Source organism: Oncorhynchus masou, chromosome 3 (assembly GCF_036934945.1).
Source record: "Oncorhynchus masou masou isolate Uvic2021 chromosome 3, UVic_Omas_1.1, whole genome shotgun sequence".
Lineage (NCBI taxonomy): Eukaryota > Metazoa > Chordata > Actinopteri > Salmoniformes > Salmonidae > Oncorhynchus > Oncorhynchus masou.
In genome coordinates, this window is record NC_088214.1 from 44,600,438 (window position 1) to 44,621,796 (window position 21,359).

A 21,359-nucleotide genomic window follows, 5' to 3' on the forward strand; every position below is an offset into this window, starting at 1 on the left:
CTTGAGACAAGGCAGAGTATAGCCCACGAAGATCTCTGCCACAGCACAACCCAAGAGGAGGCGCCAACCCAGACAGGAAGACCACGCCAGTAACTTAACCCACTCAAGTGACGCACCCCTCCTAGGGACGGCATGGAAAAGCATCAGTAAGCCAGCGACTCAGCCCCTGTAATAGGGTTAGTGGCAGATAATTCCAGTGGAGAGAGGATTCTTGTCAGGATTCTAGCAGCCGTATTTAGCAATAACTGAAGTTTATTTAGTGCTTTATCCGGGTAGCCGGAAAGTAGAGCATTGCAGTAGTCTAACCTAGAAGTAACAAAAGCATGGATACATTTTTCTGCATCATTTTTGGACAGAAAATGTCTGATTTTTGCAATGTTACGTAAATGGAAAAAAGCTGTCCTTGAAACAGTCTTGATGTTTTTCAAAAGAGAGATCAGGGTCCAGAGTAACGCCGAGGTCCTTCACAATTTTATTTGAAACGACCATTAAGATTAATTGTCAGATTCAACAGAAGATCTCTTTGTTTCTTGGGACCTCGAACAAACATCTCTGTGTTGGAACCTTGAGGAACACCGATATTTACAGTTGATTTGTCAGAGGACAAACCATTCACAGAGACAAACTGATATCTTTCCAACAGATAAGATCTAAACTCGGCCAGAACTTGTCTGTGTAGACACATTTGGGTTTGTGATCGATGATCGTGATCGATGATATCAAAAGCAGCACTAAGGTCTAGGAGCATGGGGACAGATGCAGAGCCTCGGTCTGACGCCATTAAAAGGTCATTTACCACCTTCACAAGTGCAGTCTCAGTGCTATGATGGGGTCTAAAACCAGACTGAAGCATTTCGTATACATAATTGTTTGTCTTCAGGAAGGTAGTGAGTTGCCGTGCAACGGCCTTTTCATTTTTTTTGAGGAGATTCGATTTCGGCCGATAGTTTATATTTTCTGGGTCAAGGTTTAGCTTTTTCAAGAGAGGCTTTATTACTGCCACTTTTAGTGAGTTTGGGGTAGTGCGTAAGGCCCAGTACATCACTGGGGCAAAGCTTCCTGCCATCCAGGACCTCTATACCAGGAGGTGTCCGAGGAAGGCCCTAAAAATTGTCAAAGACTCCAGCCACCCTCGTCATAGACTGTTCTCTGCAACCGCATGTCAAGCTGTACCGGAGCGCGGTGTCTAGGTCCAAGAGGCTTCTAAATAGCTTCTACCCCCAAACATATATAATTGTCAGATTAAGATAGAAAACACTCTAAAGTTTCCAAAACTGTCAGAATATTGTCTGTGAGTATAACAGAACTGATATTGCAAGTGAAAACCTGAGGAAAATCCATCCAGGAAGTGCTGTTTTTCTGAAACCTCTCTTTTCCATTGCAAGCCTGTCCTCAATTTAAAGGGATATCAACCAGGATAATTTCCCTATGGCTTCCACAAGGTGTGAACAGTCTTTAGACATGGTTTCAGGCTTTTATTCTGAAAAAATGAGCGGGAATCATCACATCGCGTCAGTGGATAGCCAGATGTCCTCAGATTTATGCATGCGTGCGCCACTGGAGCGAGACCTTTTCTTTCTCTCTTCTATTGAAAAGGCTCCTGTCCGGTTGAGATATTATCAATAATTTATTGTAAAAACATTATTTATTGTAAAAAACATTTGACAAGTTTCTACAAACTTTACGGATGCTATTTGGAATTTGTGTCTACCCGTCCTGACCACACGAGACTGTGGATTACTAAACAAAACGCGCCAACCAAATGGAGGTTTTTGGATATAAAGAGAATCTTTATCGAAGAAAATGAACATTTATTGTGTAACTGGGAGTCTCGTGAGATCATCAAAGGTAAGCGATTAATTTGATTGGTCATGAAAGTCAGAAAAGCAATCTACTTTGCTGCTAGCTGTTTGTAATGTTTTGTCTGCTAAGAGCTGTCCTCACATAATCGCATGGTTTGCTTTCACCATAAAGCCTTTTTGAAATCTGACACGCCAGGTGGATTAACAACAAGCTAAGCTGTGTTTTCGTGGTGTCGCACTTATGATTTCATGAACATTAAATATTTTTTTGTAATTTAATTAGAATTTGGCACTCTGCAGTTCACAGGATGTTGACGAAAATGATCCCGCTAAAGGGATCTGTGCACCAAGAGGTTTTAATAGCAGAAAACAAAACATTCAGTTGACATTCATACCGGTTATAGATTATGGTGATATCGTCTATATGAATGCGGCTCCCACTGTATCGAAACCATTGGACGCAGTTACTCATAGCGCACTGCGCTTTATTTACAGGTGACAGGTTCAGTACATATCACTGCTTTCTGTATCAGAAAGTAAGCTGGCCCTCTTTGAATACTCAGATCAATGCGTTGCAATATTTTTGTTTATAAAGCTCTCTTACACAAACATCCGCCGTACCTTACTTCATCGTAACCTAAAGATGTACGAGCTACCAGACCCGGTCTCAGATATGGCTAACTCTGGAGAGCCCTTCGGTGTCCACTAAGTTAGGTAGATCTGCATTTAGTTTATTTGCACCTTACTTGTGGATCTCCAGAACTCTCTAAGGTTGGATGTTTTGGTGCCACTAGAGCAGTTCAGACGACTGGTTGATTTACCTTTTTACTGAGGAATGTGTTTGTTTTTCCATGATCGTGTTTTACATTTACATTTACATTTAAGTCATTTATGTAAGTTACTAATTTGGTATGTTTTTATTGCGTTGCAATTGTAAATATTGGGAATTTATATGATTTGTGTGCAGTGCTCCCTTAAAAAAGAGGCCATGGTCTCAATGGGATTTCCCTGTTTATATTTAAAAAAAATGTCTGCAACTCAACTTGCACCAATTCTAATGGTTTTGAATGCCCTACTAATGGATGGAATCCTACATTCTCCCAAAATGCTAGTCAGATTATTCTCGACGTTGCTAAATGAACTGCTAACAAATTCATAAACAGTTTAGAGGAAAGAACACCCTAGGGAAGTCATTAAAAAAAATCACTATCCCTTCAAGCTTACATATTTGTGATAGTAGTACTAATCGTAAAGTTAAGCATCAAGAAACAACAACAAAAAAATGCACTAATAAATACAATTTGTAGCCTGGGACCAGACAGTACCAAGTGAAGAGCAGTAAGAATACTGCAAACATAATAATGCCAAAAAAAAAATATATATATATAAAATGTGTGTGTAATATATTACCAGAACATCAGCAGAAATAAGCTAAACATCAACATGTCAAAAGTTCACAGTAATTAATCCCAAATGAAAGTTATTTAAATCGTGACAAATGCAGCAGATAAAGTCTGACAAACAAGTCTATAAAGCAATACTACATCTCACTGTACAATCCATGTTCAATTACATTACACAATACCTCATTCTTAAAATAGTTTGCCACTGTTGTTCCAAGTGAATGGCAAGCTCCCACACAACTTTACCAGTGGCAAATGCAAAAATAAAAAATAATCTGAATGTTACTGGAATGCTCCCTAAATGTGCTGCAGTCTGCTTTTGACATATTCAATATTTTGGGTAATAAAGCATAACATTTGCAGCTACATCGTCTCCACTCGTCATCATATTTTAGCCACTTAAGTTCTCCCATACTATTTTATAATAAAAGATGAAATTGCACTTTGAGCAGAGGTGCGTTCAACAAGGGTTCTGTTTGTGATGAACATGTTAATTAGTAACAATGTCAGTTGAACGATTTTGAATGAAAGTTATGGTGAAACATTAAAAAGCTAAATGTTTTCAAGGATTACCATGACAGTTTAGCAATGAGAATCAAACTGAAAATGACTTTCCTATTCCTACTACATGTAATAGAAAGCCTAGGTGGTGGCAGTTTAGACCCGAAACAGATATTTTACATTCGCAGCACACTACCACCTTCTCACACTGTTAGCGAACTTTCGCAGCTAACAGAAGACAAATGGAATACGTTAGCAAACTATTTCCTCTGTTGAACGCACCTCATGTGTTGTTCATTTTGTTTAAACAATTTGAAGTGTTATCAAGTTGCTATACAACTTGGTGTTGTGGCATCGTAATGCAATCAACCGGAAGACAGTTCTTCAGTTCCATTTTGCTAAGATCCTTGTTGGGAAAACAGTTCCCACAACCAAAGGGCAAGGAGTTATGGTGGTCAGTTACTTTATAATAATATTCATAAGCAAATGATCCCAATCAAAATAATACCTCTTTTCCCAAAACACAAAGAAATTCACCAACATTGTGAAACCTGTACCATATTATGAAACCATGACAAGGCTTCCAGATCAGATAGTGCAACTCAATCCTCAGTCCAATGGTGCAGACATTGATAGTGATAGTAACATTCGGGACAGATTCTGGTATGAAGTATCACTTCAAGGTTGTAAATTCTGATGCACATATCATACAAGTCCACACTTGCCCTGCTATTCATTCATCGCTCTCTTAATCTACTTGTTCACTACAAGTTCATTTATTGTCGCTCCTCCCAAATTGGAGCTTAGAGCCTAATGGTCAGGGCAGTTACCTCCGGCCATCCCAAAACCCCAGCCTCTGTATCCCTACAAACTACGCAACTGAATCCCAACATATGTTTACTCATGTACTAATGCCCTATGAACATTCTCATTATAAACCTTTCAATGGTACAATGGCTAAACCAGACTTAAATAAATCAAATGGTTTGAACTGTGGTACCCGGTATACAGGAACATACATTTATACCTTTTTCTTGTTAATTGATTTAAAAATTAATTTACAAAAATCTAAAAGTCTTTGGGCTTTTGGGGATGGTAGGGGTTAAGCAGGCTGAAGGGGTATACAACCAACACCCACCCCACCCTCGTGGCACACCATGGGTGTCATGAATGTCCAGCGGTTGGTCTCAGCGTCGTACATCTCTACAGAGCTCAAGTTGGATTGTCCGTCATAGCCACCCACGGAGTAAAGCCTGCCACAGTTTGCCACCAGTGAGACTCTGCTGCGCCGTGTGTTCATGGCCACCAGGTGGCTCCATTGGTCTGCCACTGAGCTGTACACCTCGGCCCCGCTGAGGAATCCGGAACCATCATAACCCCCCGCCACATAGAGCTGGCTGCCAAGGGCTGCAGCGCCGTGGCGACAACGCTTGTTCATCATGCCAGCAACGGGGTGCCAAAGAGCTGTGTGCTGGTTGTAGTACTCCACCTACAGGATGGGAGGGGTCATTAGTCATTCTCTTTCAGTGTCTAATGCATTTTAAAGGGTATGTTCACGATTTAAGAGATTAATTAAGGACTTTTTACCATTCAAATAAATTCATTAAAAATCCTACAATGTGATTTTCTGGATTTGTTTTTCTCATTTTGTCTGTCATAGTTGAAGTGTACCTATGATGAAAATTACAGGCCTCTCTCATCTTTAAGTGGGAGAACATGCACAATTGGTGGCTGACTAAATACACTGCTCAAAAAAATAAAGGGAACACTAAAATAACACATCCTAGATCTGAATGAATGAAATATTCTTAAATACTTTTTTTCTTTACATAGTTGAATGTGCTGACAACAAAATCACACAAAAATGATCAATGGAAATCAAATTTATCAACCCATGGAGGTCTGGATTTGGAGTCTCACTCAAAATTAAAGTGGAAAACCACACTACAGGCTGATCCAACTTTGATATAATGCCCTTAAAACAAGTCATAATGAGGCTCAGTAGTGTGTGTAGCCTCCACGTGCCTGTATGACCTCCCTACAATGCCTGGTCATGCTCCTGATGAGGTGGCGGATGGTCTCCTGAGGGATCTCCTCCCGGACCTGGACTAAAGCATCCGCCAACTCCTGGACAGTCTGTGGTGCAACGTGGCGTTGGTGGGTGGAGCGAGACATGATGTCCCAGATGTGCTCAATTGGATTCAGGTCTGGGGAACGGGTGGGCCAGTCCATAGCATCAATGCCTTCCTCTTGCAGGAACTGCTGACACACTCCAGCGACATGAGGTCTAGCATTGTCTTGCATTAGGAGGAACCCAGGGCCAACCGCACCAGCATATGGTCACACAAGGGGTCTGAGGATCTCATCTCGGTACCTAATGGCAGTCAGGCTACCTCTGGCGAGCACACGGAGGGCTGTGCGGCCCCCAAAGAAATGCCACCCCACACCATGACTGACCCACCGCCAAACCGGTTATGCTGGAGGATGTTGCAGGCAGCAGAACGTTCTCCGGCATCTCCAGACTCTGTCACATGTGCTCAGTGTGAACCTGCTTTCATCTGTGAAGAGCACAGGGCGCCAGTGGCGAATTTGCCAATCTTGGTGTTCTCTGGCAAATGCCAAACGTCCTGCACGGTGTTGGGCTATAAGCACAACCCCCACCTGTGGACGTCGGGCCCTCATAGAGTCTGTTTCTGACCGTTTGAGCAGACACATGCAGATTTGTGGCCTGCTGGAGGTAATTTTGCAGTGCTCTGGCAGTGCTCCTCCTGCTCCTCCTTGCACAAAGGTGGAGGTAGCGGTCCTGCTGCTGGGTTGTTGCTCTCCTACGGCCTCCTCCACGTCTCCTGATGTACTGGCCTGTCTCCTGGTAGCGCCTCCATGCTCTGGACACTACGCTGACAGACACAGCATACCTTCTAGCCACAGCTCGTATTGATGTGCCATCCTGGATGAGTTGCACTACCTGAGCCACTTGTGTGGGTTGTAGACTCAGTCTCATGCTACCACTAGAGTGAAAGCACCACCAGCATTCAAAAGTGACCAAAACATCAGCCAGGAAGCATAGGAACTGAGAAGTGGTCTGTGGTCACCACCTGCAGAACCACTCCTTTATTGGGGGTGTCTTACAAATTGCCTATAATTTCCACCTGTTGTCTATTCCATTTTCACAACAGCATGTGACATTTATTGTCAATCAGTGGTGCTTCCTAAGTGGACAGTTTGATATCACAGAAGTGTGATTGACTTGGAGTTACATTGTGTTGTTTAAGTGTTCCCTTTATTTTTTTTGAGCAGTGTACTTTTTTGCCCCACTGTATACTGTACCTATTGAAAGTCTTCACATCTTTTGCACAGTTTTCACAATGTTGCTCCCTTCCTTTAATATCTAGAAATGCATAAATTGTGATTTTTCCCCACTGATCAACGCAACCTACTGCACACTTTAGAAGTTCCACAAAAAAAGGTATAATTGTGTATTATATTGATGGTGTAGCATCTTCACACCCTATAGTTGATACTTAGTGGAAGCACCTTCGGCAGCAAATACAGCTGTGAATAATTGTTATTTGTTTCCACCAATATTGCACAACTTTTGGGGCAACATCTATCCACCATTCTCAGCAAAATTGCTCAGTCAAATTGGTCGGGAATCATTGATGGACTGCAATATGTTAGTAGTGTCTTTGATTTTCAACCAGTTTAACATTTTTATTTTAACCTTTATTTAACTAGTCAGTTAAGAACAAATTCTTATTTTCAATGATGGCCTAGGAACAGTGGGTTAACTGCCTGTTCAGGGGCAGAACGACAGATTTGTACCTTGTCAGCTTGAGAATTTGAACTTGAAACCTTCCGGTTACTAGTCCAACGCTCTAACCACTATGCTACCCTGCCGCTCTCAGGGCCGAGACTAGACATATTTTGTGAAAATGTTTGTTCCTGGTCTTAAGATGTACCACAGCAAGGAGTGTGAAATTGTTTGATCTGAAGAAAAATATCTAATCCTTTTTTAGATTTAAAGGGGCCATACATGGCACATTTCCCACCTGCAAATAGTGCCTAATAGACCTAATCCTCTCCTGTTCATCTACCTTGGTCCTGTCAGCAATGTGCAGGTTGTATGTCAAATGGAATCCTTACCGTATTGAAGATCTGTAAACCGTCATGACCACCAGATACAAAAATCCTTCCATCAAAAACAGTCACTCCAGCTGCACTGCGACTTGCACTCATCTCTGTCATTACTGTCCACCTGCACGAGGGTATAAGGAAAAGCAGGTGCACTTTAATGTTGATACAGATGGGCTACACCTTTTCACTTAATATAAAAGTCACACTGTAACAACATATTGATTTGCAACAACTAATTATTGAAGACAAAAATTGAAATGAAGCAATTCTATTTCCTGGATACATTTGAAAAATAGTTTTACATACTTGATATGTGTGATGTGATCTAAAGTAATGGTTTTGGATAGAACTGGATAAGTGTAAGCAAGTAAAACACAGCAGAAAAACTCAAAATTAATGTTACAAAATATGACATTAGCAATAAAAATGTATATATAAAAAAACTTTTACATTCCCCCACAACCAAGCTCAGAATTAAAAGGTAGAGTCGGCAGGGCTCCCGAGTGGAGCAAGGCACTGCATCTCAGTGCAAGAGGTGTCACTACAGTCCCTGGTTCGAATCCGGCCGTGATTGGGAGTCCCATAGGGAGGCGCACAATTGGCCCAGCGCCGTCCGGGTTTGGCCGGGGTAGGCCGTCATTGTAAATAAGACTTGCCTAGTTAAATAAAGGTTTAAATAATAAAATGTGTTTTAAATGCATTAAGTAAACAGCAGTATCAGGCCAACTTCCACAACAGTTCATGTGGAGATAGGAGCATGTATATACACTGAGTGTACAAAACATTAAGACCACCTGTTCTTTCCATGACAGACTGACCAGGTGAATCCAGGTCAAAGCTATGATCCCTTATTAAATGGCAGTTGTTAAATCCACTTCAATCTGTGTAGATGAAGGAGAGGAGACAGGTTCAAGAAGGATTCTTAAAGCTTCAGATAATTGAGACATGGATTGTGTATGTGTGCCATTCAAAGGATGAATGGGCAAAACAAACGGGATATGTTAGTAGGTGCCAGGCGCACCGGTTTGTGTCAAGAACTGCAACGCTGCTGGGTTTTTCACACTCAACAGTTTCCCATGTGCATGAAGAATGGTCCACCACCCGAAGGACATCCAGCCAACTTGACACCAACTGCATTGGAGTCAACATGACCCAGCATCCCTGTGGAGCGCTTTCAACACCTTGTAGAGTCCATGCCCTGACGAACTGAGGCTGTTCTGAGGATAAAAGGGGTTGCAATGCAATATTAGGTGTTACTAATATTAAGCATTCCTAATGTTTTGTACACTCAGTGTAGATTACATCAATGTCAATTAATGGTCAAATGTGGAAGTAGCTCCATCTTCTCCTTCAAGGGGGAATTGTTGCTGTACGGCAGACATCTATCCGGAGTGGCGCAGTAGTCTAAGACACCGCATCTCAGTGCGAATCCAGGCTGCATCACATCCAGTCGTGATTGGGAGTCCCATAGGGCGGCGCACAATTGGCCCAGCGTCGTCCGGATTTAGCCGGTGTAGGCCGTAATTGTAAATAAGAATCTGACTTGCCTGGTTTAGTAAAGGTTACATTTACAAATCCAATCCTCACAGATCTCCACAAGTACAATGGGAGTAGGGGCTAGGTCAGTGATATGTAAATGGCAGCCTATTAAAATAAAGTATTCACACTGTGTGAACTTTCAAATGCATTCTGTCATTACTAAATATGCAATGCGATAGGTATTTTAATTACAATTTTTTTTAACACAAAAAACATTGAATTAATAAAATATTTGAATTGATCGTCTTCCTCAAATGAAGGGGATGATGACGCAATGTTTGCGAGAGCGAGAGAATCTGATTTAATTGGCCCTCAACTCACGGCTCAAAAATCATCCAGGATAAACTGAGTTAGCCTGCCCCGGAGCAGGTTAGTTCTGAAGCATTTGTTGCCATAGAAATATACCTGGCTAAAAGGTGAGCCACTTTCATGGTACCGGTTATCCCAAGTGGAACTCAGAGTTGACCAAAATTACCTCACTAACTCTTCAAACCAGGTACGTAGTATACCCTCTGGTCTAGCTTGACTGGGAATTCAGGGAGTCAAAGTAAAGTAAATCACAAATGTACAGAACCTGTTGGCTTCTGGAGAGTAGCACTCTACTGAGTTGAGTGAGGATTTGCCATCATAGCCCCCGCACACATAGATATGTCCGTCAACCACCACTGTTCCCATTGCACTGCATTCGGAGAGATGGAGAAAGGGGAACGAGGATAAACACACAATAACGTGTTTTTGCAGACCCATCAGCTGGATCAAGAAGCTCCTGTCTATTTAACTAGGGTTTTCGCCAATGGTGTATAAAAACAATGGAATATACAGTAACAGTCAAAAGTTTGGACAAACCTACTCATTCAAGGCTTTTTCTTTATTTTTACTATTTTCTACATTATAGAATAATAGTGAAGACATCAAACTATGATGCAGTAACCAAAATAGTGTTAAACAAATCAAAATATATTTGAGATTCTTCAAACAGCCACCCTTTGCCTTGATGACAGCTTTAGACACTCTTGGCATTCTCTCAACCAGCTTCACCAGGAATGCTTTTCCAACAGTCTTGAAGGAATTCCCACATATGATGAGCACTTGTTTGTTGGTTGCTTTTCCATCACTCTGAGGTCAAATTCATCCCAAAACATCTCAATTGGGTTGAGGTCAGGTGATTGTGGAGGCCAGGTCATCTGACGCAGCACTACATCACTCTCCTCCTTGGTCAAAATAGCCCTTACACAGCCTGGGCCATTGTCCTGTTGAAAAACAAATCATAGCCCTCTAAGCGCAGATGGGATGGCGTATCGCTGCAAAATGCTGTGGTAGCCATGCTGGGTAAGTGTGCCTTGAAATCTAAATAAATCACTTCCAGTATTGCCAGCAAAGCACCATCACACCTCCTCCTCCATGCTTCACGCTGGGAACCACAGATACAGAGATCATCCGTTCACCTACTCTGCGTCTCACAAAGACATGGCACTTGGAACCAAAAATTTCAAATTTGGACTGCAGACCAAAGGACAGATTTTCACCGGTCTAAATGACATTGCTCATTTTTCTTGGCCCCTCTTATTGGTGTCCTTTAATACTGGTTTCTTTGCAGCAATTCGACCACGAAGGCCTGATTCACGCAGTCTCCCCTGAACAGTTGATGTTGAGATGTCTGTTCCTTAAACTCTGTGAAGCATTTATTTTGGTTGCAATTTCTGAGGCTGGTAACGCTAATGAACTTATCCTCTGCAGCATAGGTAACTCTGTCTTCCTTTCCTGTGGCGGTCCTCATGAGAGCCAGTTTCTTCATAGCGCATGAACTTTCAAAGTTCTTGACAATTTCCAGATTGACTGACCATCATTACATGACTTAAATAGGGTGGGTACTTGTAGAACTTGTGGAACAGCTACTATTGTGACAACTATCATTGTTTGGTTTGGGGGATAATTTACTTGTTTGAATGCAGTCTATGGACAAAGAGCAATTTGGTTTTGATAAACTAGCCAATGCCAACATATACTAATAAATTGCATTCAGGGACAAAAATCCCAGGAAATTACTGCTATTTATCATGTTTTAAATTGCATGCCTGATTCCTCTCCAAATCGTTTTAAACCTATTAATTTACAAGGACCACAGCACTTTAGTGCAAAGTAAAACATGTGAACAATCCTCCGTTAAGCATTTTAGAATGTCTCGATCAGCTACTAGGTAGATAAAATAGGGTTAATTTGGAGCCTACTAAACAACTTATCAAAATCTACAGGTAATCAGTACATCAACAAGTAATCAGTATACTGTATCTACTTAATAATGGGTCGTTCTATAGGAATTCAATCACTTTTCGACCACACCCATTTTTGCTTTGAATGAAACCTTCCATACATGGTTGCTGATGGTAGAAATGTTGGACCTGAATGCAAAAACATTCATGAGATAGAGGTGCTTAAATGCGACCAATTTTGTATACCCCACCCTACCATGAGACATCCATGGCAGCATCAATGAAAAAGATGAATAGTTAAGATTTTATATGAAAGCTTATAAAACAGGGTTTCAAAACTGTTTTATAATATCTAGAAAAAATATAAACGCAACATGCAACAATTTCAATGATTTTACTGAGTTACAGTTCTTATGAGGAAATCAGTCAATTGAAATAAATAAATTAAGCCCTAATCTATCAATTTCACTTGAATAAGTTGGAGCATAGCCATGGATGGGCCTTGGAGGGCATAGGCCCACCCACTGGGGAGCCAATCAGAATTAGTTTTTCCCAACAAAATGGCTTTATTATAGACAGAAATTCTCCTCAGTTGTCTGCGTGGCTGGTCCAAGACAATCCTGCAGGTGAAGAAGCCCGGCTGTGGAGGTCCTGGGCTGGCGTGGTTAAATGTGGTCTGCGGTTGTGAGGCCGGTTGGATGTAATGCCAAATTCTCTAGAACGACATTGGAGGTAGCTTATGGCAGAGAAATGAACAATCAATTCTCTTGCAATAGCTCTGGTGTACATCCCTGCAGTCAGAATGCCAGCCGTCCAAGAGAAATACGCCTTTTGTGTGTATGGAACATTTCTGGGATATTTTATTTCTGCCCTTGAAAAATCAATTATCTAAAAGATTTTTGTTATTTTCACATACAGTTGCGGACAAATATATTGGAAACCATGCATTTTTCTTAAATAAATTGAAATGTATAAAAACTTGCCCCCACACAGTATTAGATCTTCAACATTACAGAATTATTTAAAAATAAATTGTACTTAAGTTACCACATTTTTAATTTGGAAAAGAAGCAAAATGGCATGCTCATAATTATTAACATGAACGTTAAAAGGTACATTCAAAATTATCATGGACGTTAAAAGGTACATTTTTTTTGTGTAATGTTTTTCAAAATTAACGAGAAACTATCAAATAGTTTGACAACCCTATGCAATCGTGTGGCATTACGTGAAGGCCAATCATGGCTCAGCCTCTACCTTGAAATTCTGGGAAATTGAGAAAGTTTCTTTCCTCCAGAGGTGGCAATATGCTGAGGAAATTGTTAAGAGAGGCACTTTGGATCGAATGCTTAGATTACATGGAGCCAAAATGTCTGAATGAACAGCTCTCTCCTTTTTTGTGAACACATTTTTCTTTGTTTGTTTATTTCTCTGTCTTTTGTTATTCAAGTTGAATGTATGTGTAGGAATTTTCAATCTTGAATACCCTTTGAGCACCCATCTCCTGAATGTTTTGGTATTCAGGTTCAAAAAGTCAATTACTGACTACTTCTACCATGGACAAACATTTATGGAAAGTTTCATTTAAATCAAAAGGGATGCAGTCAAAGTGATTGAATTAATATAAAACAACCCTAAAGTACATAATTAGAAAGACATTCTCACCTGCGTTGACTGTTCATGCTAGCAACACATGTCCAAGTATCCGTTTCTGGGTTATAGACCTCCACTGTGCTTAGCCGTGATTGTCCATCATATCCACCGATTGCGTAAAGTAACCCATTGACAACTGCCACACCCACTCGACTTCGAGCTGTACTCATTGGCTGACAGCGTTCCCAGCAATTTCCAATTGGGTCAAATACTTCAACTACAGTCAATGAGTCACCTGGATAAAAAAACACCATGCACAACATTTAAACAAAAATAAACAAGTTAGGGTGTAACGATGAACTTAGTTTTTGGGTCACGGTTTCAATAACTTCCAATGGCTTGTGTACTGATATTTGGGTCATTCCACAAAGAGTGCCTTTTGAGTCCCTTTGATATTTTAAGTAGAAATTGTGCACCAACATTACATTTTAAAAGACTTTCAAAGTTAACCAGTAAACTATCTGAGTTTTGTAACTTAAGGATTTTATGTTATTTATAACAAGACATCTAGTAGCCCTTTTGAATACCTTAGATTATCACAGATGTCTGTAATTATCTCTGGCCCTCTGTGTGGGCTTAACACATATAAAATATATATATATATTTTCAAATAAAAAAATAGAATGACAGCTGTAAAACATGATCCTAAATATAAACCAACTTAGCGAATACCACAGATTGTTAATATGAGGGTTTCAGCTTTGAAATTCTTTTATATCATTTTTTATACACACATGTTTTTACTATGTATTTCTTGTACATTTTTTGGAACCAAACTGGTGGTAGTTGTGAAAAAAGTCTATAGTTGGAAGAGTTTATTGTAAAAGAATGCCAATGTTGATTTTCTCTCTCCATTAAATTAGCCTATTTTCTCTTTAACCATACGGTCTATCCACTAGAAAGTCATGGACAATATAACACACATACATAGAGTTGAAGTCGGAAGTTTACATACACTTAGGCTGGAGTCATTAAACCTCGTTTTTCAACCACTCCACAAATGTATTATTAAACTATAGTTTTGGCAAGTCGGTTATGACATCTACTTTGTGCATGACAAGTCATTTTTCAAGGTATTGGAGTGGGCATCACAAAGCCCTGACCACAATTTTAACCCCGTTTCGTGAACTGAACTCCTTTTTTCTCTCTTTTTTCCCCCCAAACATTGAATATATAATAGTCAAATCATAGCGTAAAAGCAGTTGAGCTGGTGGAAAACTGTGCCTGTTGAGCATAAGTGAACCAACATAAAATGTTACCCTTTTTAGATAAAACTATACTAAATATATTCACAAAATACATTCCGGGAGGAGAAATATAAAAATTTGGCCAAATGAGCAGTGTAAAATACAAACATTTAGGAAAAGTCAGCAAGAAGCAGACCATTTTTGCAACTGTTTCAGTATAGCACTAACGGGGAAAGTGAGGGCAAATTCCACTTAACTAGTTTCAATATATGCAATCATTTGAGAGTTTCCGGGTTTTGGATAAACTTCTCCTTTAAGTACCTTACTTTAATAGTTTTCCATTAAAATGGTCAAAAAGAAAGTAATACTTTTTCTAAGAGTGTCTGAGAGTGGTCTAACTGGAAACTAGCTGTTATTGGTCTATTAAACTTCACCCATGCAAAATCTGCTGATTAGAAGTATAGATTCAGATTGTATTTTCAACCAGCAACTATCATATTTTTTCACACTTCTACAGTGTTAATTTCATCAACTGTTGTACAATATGATACAAAACACAGTAAAAACATACATTGAGTGGCGTAAAACCGTTAAAGTGAGAATCCTTAATTGGTAAAACTGCAATGTCCATTTGGGATATTACAACAACAAATAATTACTGCAAACAACTAACATCGTTTGTTTTCCTCAGACATTGCACAGACGATAGAACAGCAGAATATGTACTGCAAAAAAATTTTTTTTTCATCAACAGTCGCAGTGTTTCCGCAAATGCGGATTAGATCTTTACATCTCATTAAGGTATTTAAGGACATCTCACAGACCCTCTGGCAATTTCATTGTAAAAGAGTTTTTACAGGCTCTGATCAGGCCCTACACCCAAACAGGCTCTGATCAGGCCCTACACCCAAACAAGGGCACTGCGTTCATCCACCTCTGGCCTGCTCGCCTCCCTACCACTGAGGAAGTACAGTTCCCGCTCAGCCCAGTCAAAACTGTTCGCTGCTCTGGCCCCCCAATGGTGGAACAAACTCCCTCACGACGCCAGGACAGCGGAGTCAATCACCACCTTCCGGAGACACCTGAAACCCCACCTCTTCAAGGAATACCTAGGATAGGATAAAGTAATCCTTCTCACCCCCCCCTTAAATGATTTAGATGCACTATTGTAAAGTGGCTGTTCCACTGGATGTCAGAAGGTGAATTCACCAATTTGTAAGTCGCTCTGGATAAGAGCGTCTGCTAAATGACTTAAATGTAATGTAATGTAATGAGTAAATTCACCACTTTTTAAACCTCATTCATTATCTCCAGCACCACACCATAAAAGGCACATTTATACTTTCCGTAGTTAAATAGATTAAAAGAAAAAGGTCCTTTGAAAGTGCCAGCTGATGTCATCAAAAAACACAGTCACCTTCAAAATCTGCAATGCGTTTCCGGCAAAACTGCAAATTTCGTTGGAGAAAATCACTGTTGAAAAAAAAAGTGGCACTTCCTTAGGACCTTTCTGTGCACAGAATGGAGAAACGATTGTTTTCGCATATGTTGACACTGATATTGTGCTGGAGATACTGGATATGAGGTGGAAAAAAGTTGTGGATGTGTACCAACATTTTTAAACTATTGGGACAAATAAAGGCGATGTTAAATGGGTACCTGCACTATTTAGTCCACCGACTGCATATATTAGCCCTGCGATTGAAGTACAGCATCTTTGTCGAGTCTTGAAAGCGGGCAGGTGAGGACGGCGCTCTGGCATGAGGTGGAAATCCTTCGCTTCATCAACAAGATCCCTGTTGGAAGGAAACCACAACTCAAAAGGTTGGCAATGTATGACAGTAATATTACATGATAGCTACTTGGCCTCCAAAAGTAGCAGATATATACACATTTATCCAAACTTAGATGAACTATTTTGCAATAACCATTTTAGATACAGATGTACAGTTGTGGCCAAATATATTGGCACCCTTGCACTTACCTTAAATATTTCACAATTTCTTCTAAAAACTGTCTTCACACCTAGTTATTGGATGTTCAAAAGTTTATAATTTAGTATATGGTTGCACAGCTTTTAGCCAAGATAACTACCGACAAATGCTTCTTGTAGCCAATTACGATGTGGGCCCCATTACTGGCAATAAGGGGGCCCATGTCATTTGACCTTCTCAAGTTGGTTGTGTTGGTGGCCTGTGAGACCTGGGTGCCAGACCAGAGCGCTGTACTCGAGCACAGGTTGGAGAAAGTCTAGAGCCTTCGGTAATGTCAGAGATGTGCAAGTCCCATTTTAGGTTGGCTTGGAATGTCACGCCAAGCGCTTTGGAGCTGGACACCACCTAAAGTGTGTGGCCAGAGATGGAAACAATCAAAAGGAAGAGGGGTCATGCTGCGGCAGTAGGCCTATGCTATGCTTATTGGAAAAATGACTTAAAAGACATACCATGACCTCTCTGCTTTTGAGTATCATTTTTGCTTTTGGTAATGTTCTGTCGCATGCAGTGGGCTTCTCAGGTTTAGAATCGGGGGTTCAGTCTAATGAGCTATCTGTCGAGCATGAATTGTTGCAGGAAGTAACATTTAAAACAGGCTAGAGTCTACTTTCATTTAATTACATTTGTTGTATAGGGTGTATTTATAGATGGCCTGCATGAGTCCGGAAAAATACATCCGTTAATTTTGTATTTTTACTCCGCCTATAAATTGCACATGGCACACTCATCTACAGTTGGTACTAACATCTCTATTTACCTCACAAGCCTGCCTTGTTTTTAGCCAAATGGCTAATGGCAGTTACCAAATGGCTACCAACAGCCAGCCATTGAATCTCCACTGCAGCCTCTGTGAGATGTTACCTGAACTATAGGACGAGGTGGAAAACCGAAATCACCTGGGGCAGGGATTTGTCTGTAAAAAGTGCTTTGTGTGACCTGGTGATCAAAATCAAAATCCAATTTTTTTTTAAATAATTTTTTATATATAGCCCTTCGTACATCAGCTGATTTCTCAAAGTGATGTACAGAAACCCAGCCTAAAACTAGGAAAAACTCCCTAGAATGGCCAAAACCTAGGAAGAAACCTAGAGAGGAACCAGGCTATGTGGGGTGGCCAGTCCTCTTCTGGCTGTGCCGGGTGGAGATTATATGGCCAAGATGTTCAAATGTTCATAAATGACCAGTATGGTCCAATAATAATAAGGCAGAACAGTTGAAACTGGAGCAGCAGCACGGCCAGGAGGACTGGGGACATGGATGACATCGGGGAGCTAAAGCAAAAGGAGAGCCTCGTCACCAAGTTCACTGATGTTGCCACAGCCCACCAAGTTCGCCGACGTTGCCACAGCACATCTTGGTGCTAAATCTCTCTATCGGCCATAGGAGAGGCAAGCTGGGAGATACCGACCGGTTCCACTCCTTGGTGCTTTCCTGGAGCGAAAATCCATGACATTCTAGTGATGCTTCCCACAATCAAGCAGCAGCTACCTAAGGCTGACTCTCTGGTAATACATGTGGGTTCAATTGACATTAACCTCTTGGCACACAGATCTCTTTAGCGGGATCATTTGTGTCAACATCCGGTGCTGCACTTTATATTGATCAGTCGAAAGCATTTGATATGGTTGATCATGCATCTGAAATTGGTCTAAACCAGGCAGCCTGCGGCTGGTTGAAAAACTATCTGCACAACAGAAGTCAAAGTATGGCTGCTGATGGAGTTCAGTCTAATTTTATGAACATAACAAAAAGGAGCCTGCCTTGCACTGCTTGTATAAACTGCTAAAACCAAAGCCAACCTATTCTGTTGGCTTTCACTACACAGCAGCAGAAATTGGTTTGGCCTGACGAGGCAGCTTGTACACAACCCAAAGCCCGTTTGGTCTCATGAGACTTATCTATCACCAGAAAGACAAAAGGCTAGGGGAGAGGACTAACAAATCACCTCCTAAATCTCCAGAAACAAAACATGGTGGATGGTTGGCCATGGGACTAGCAAGCCCATCCCGTAAAACCTTTGTGCTACAAAAACAGCAACAAATGTCAATTCTACAGGTGGATACGAGGATCTCCCAGAGTCCCAGACTTGTATGACCACCATCAGTGAAAGCCTACGGGAATCTGGTGATATGAAGACAGGAGCACTTTACACCAAAAACAAACTGCATGTTGGCTTATTGAATGTTCAAACAATGTTTGAGTCTAAAATCAGGTTACCAACAAAATGAGGAGATCCCAAGCTACAGATCCTGGGGGTGAGGGAAGCCAGTTGGGACTCGCTCTGGATCCATGAGAACCAGCACTGGAGAAACACTACACTCTGGACGGCAGGACAGACAACATCGTGAAGGTCTCACCCTCATCCAACAGAATGGTGTTGAGAAAACCCTGATGGAATCGAAACCAATCAGCAGCAGAATTATAAAAGCCAGCCGCGACGGACAACATAGGAAATAAACAATAATCCAATGTTATGCTCTCACAAATGATGCCAAAGATGAAGAAAAATACCGGTTCTATAACACCCTCCAATCTGACAGAGACCTGAATTGTCATCGGAGACCTGAATGGAGAAGCATGGATGTGGAGACCTGAATGACAACAGTGAGAGACTGGCAACATTCTCCAACACAAATAACCTGGTGATAGGCTGTTTCCCACAGGAATATCCCCAAATTGACATGGTACTCTCCCAATGGAAGAGGCAAGAACCAGATTGACCACCTGATGATCAATAGCAAGTGGAGAAGCTCGCTGGGGGAAGTCAAAGTGCGAAGGTAAGCAGATGTCGCCAGTGACCACCATCAAACTAAAGCGGAAACGCTCAGGACAACCAACAAAAGAAACACCAAGGTTTGACGTTGGCACTCTTCACTGACATCTGGATGAAGGGAAATATACCTTCAGATTGGGCCAAGGGGGTCATCATACAGGTACCTAAGAACGGCACACTTTGACTGCAACACCTGGAGGGGCATCACATATATATCTGTTCCCAGCAAGATATTTTGCAAGATTATCATACAACACATCTTCAGCTGTAAACAAAGTACTTAGGAACGAATAAAGGGATTTAAGGGGAGGAAGGAGCTGTACAGACCAGATAGTCACCCTCTGGAACATCATTGAGCAATGTAAACTGGCAACAAAAACTACATCAACTCTATTGACTGCCAGAAGACTTTTGACAGCATCCACCACGAAAGCCTATGGAAGATCTTAAGAATTTATGGAATCCCCACACATTATCATAAAACAGTTCTATAGCAACTTTTCATGCACTGTGGGAACGAGCAAAACATGAGCTTTGCTGTGAAGTCTGGAGTTTGTCAAGGTTGTGTGATGTCAGCCGTACTCTTCAACCTGGCAATAGACTGGGTCATGCAGCGAACAACAGAAGACCGGGTAAGAGTGACTACAGTGATTAACAAAAAAAAAAATTGGTTTATCTAGAACAAATTCTTATTTACAATGACGGCCTACCTCGGCCAAAACACTTTGAGCCAGGATAGATTGGCATGTATATTATTAATATTATCTTTCTGTGTACATCCAAGGACCCGCCGTGCTGCCCTGTTCTGAGCCAATTGCAATTTTCCTAAGTCCTTTGTGGCACCTGACCACACGACTGAACAGAAGTCAAGGTTGGACAAAACTAGGGCCTGCAGGACCTGCCTTGTTGATAGTGTTGTTAAGAAAGCAGAGCAGCGCTTTATTATAGACACACTTCTCCCCATTTTAGCAACTTGCTCAATTTCCACATTATTCATTACGAGATATAGTTGAGGTTTAGGGTTTAGTGAGTGTTTTGTTCCAAATACAATGCTTTTAGTTTTATAAATATTTAGGGCTGACTTATTCCTTGCCACCCACTCTGAAACTAACTGCAGCTCTTTGTTGAGTGTTGCAGTCATTTCAGTCACTGTAGTAGCTGACGTGTATAGTGTTGAGTCATCCACATACATAGAAACTCTGGCTTTACTCAGTCAGTCAGTGGCATGTCGTTAGTAAAAACTGAAAAAAGCAAGGGGCCTAAACAGCTACCCTGGGGATTTATTGATTCTAAATGGATTATATTTGAGAGGCTTCCATTAAAGAACTCCCTCTGTTCTGTTAGACAAGTAACCCGTTATCCACATTATAGCATTATACGAGTTCCCATCCTGACAGACACCTCGTTAAGTTCGCTGATGACACTGCCTTGATCAGCATGTGAATGATGATGAGGAACATCATGGCTCGGTCCTAGATTACTTTGTAGAGTGGTGTGAGGAATCATACTTGGTCCTCAACACCAACAAGACCAAAGAGATTTGCATAGACTTCAGGAAGTGTACAACACCTGCATCTGCAACATCTATCCGAGGTCAGAATATAGAAATTGTAGAGGAATACAAATACCTGGCTGTCCTCTTGGACAATAAGCTTCAGTGGTGTAAATGTACAGATCTGATCTACAAAAAGAGCCAACAGAGACTGTACTTTCTCAAAAAGCTGGGATCTTTTAATGTAGACTGTACTATACAGACTCTGTTTTTGAGAGTATTTTAACATTTTGTATTGTTTGTTGGTTTGGCAATGCCACTGTCAGCCAGAGAAATATGTTGAGAAGGATTATCACCACAGCAAGCAAGGTACTGGGAGTTAACCAGACAGGCCCGGATAAGATCTTTAAGGCCAGGGCCCTCCGCAAGGCTCACAAAATCATTTTAGACCCAAGCCACCCCCTGTACCCAGACTTTGAACTACTCCCCTCTTGGCGCAGGTATAGGGCACCCCTCAGCAGGAAAAACAGAACTAGACAATCATTTGTGCCAGGTGTGATATCCCTCCTAAATAGCTCGGGCTAATGTTCCTATCGACTCAGTAAGGCCAGCAGGCTTGTCTTTACAACTTTCATAAGTTACATACCAATAAAACTTATTTTATTTTTTAA

General features: G+C 41.1%; 1 protein-coding gene across 2 annotated transcripts in view; it reads right to left on the minus strand.

The window, feature by feature from the left end:
* Positions 1-2,800: 2,800 nt before the first annotated feature.
* The window catches only part of klhl18 (kelch-like family member 18), a 60,852-nt gene continuing 42,293 nt past the window's right edge, over positions 2,801-21,359 (minus strand). Inside the window, exons 6-10 of one of the 2 annotated variants that reach the window (XM_064942503.1) lie at positions 16,089-16,225; positions 13,255-13,477; positions 9,954-10,058; positions 7,850-7,961; positions 2,801-5,195 (exon numbers count right to left, since the gene is read on the minus strand). In XM_064942503.1, coding sequence (XP_064798575.1) covers positions 4,809-5,195; positions 7,850-7,961; positions 9,954-10,058; positions 13,255-13,477; positions 16,089-16,225 — 964 coding nt within the window. In that variant the 3' untranslated portion in view covers positions 2,801-4,808. The remainder of the gene's footprint in view (positions 5,196-7,849; positions 7,962-9,953; positions 10,059-13,254; positions 13,478-16,088; positions 16,226-21,359) is intronic. The other variant, XM_064942511.1, reaches the window with a different exon arrangement.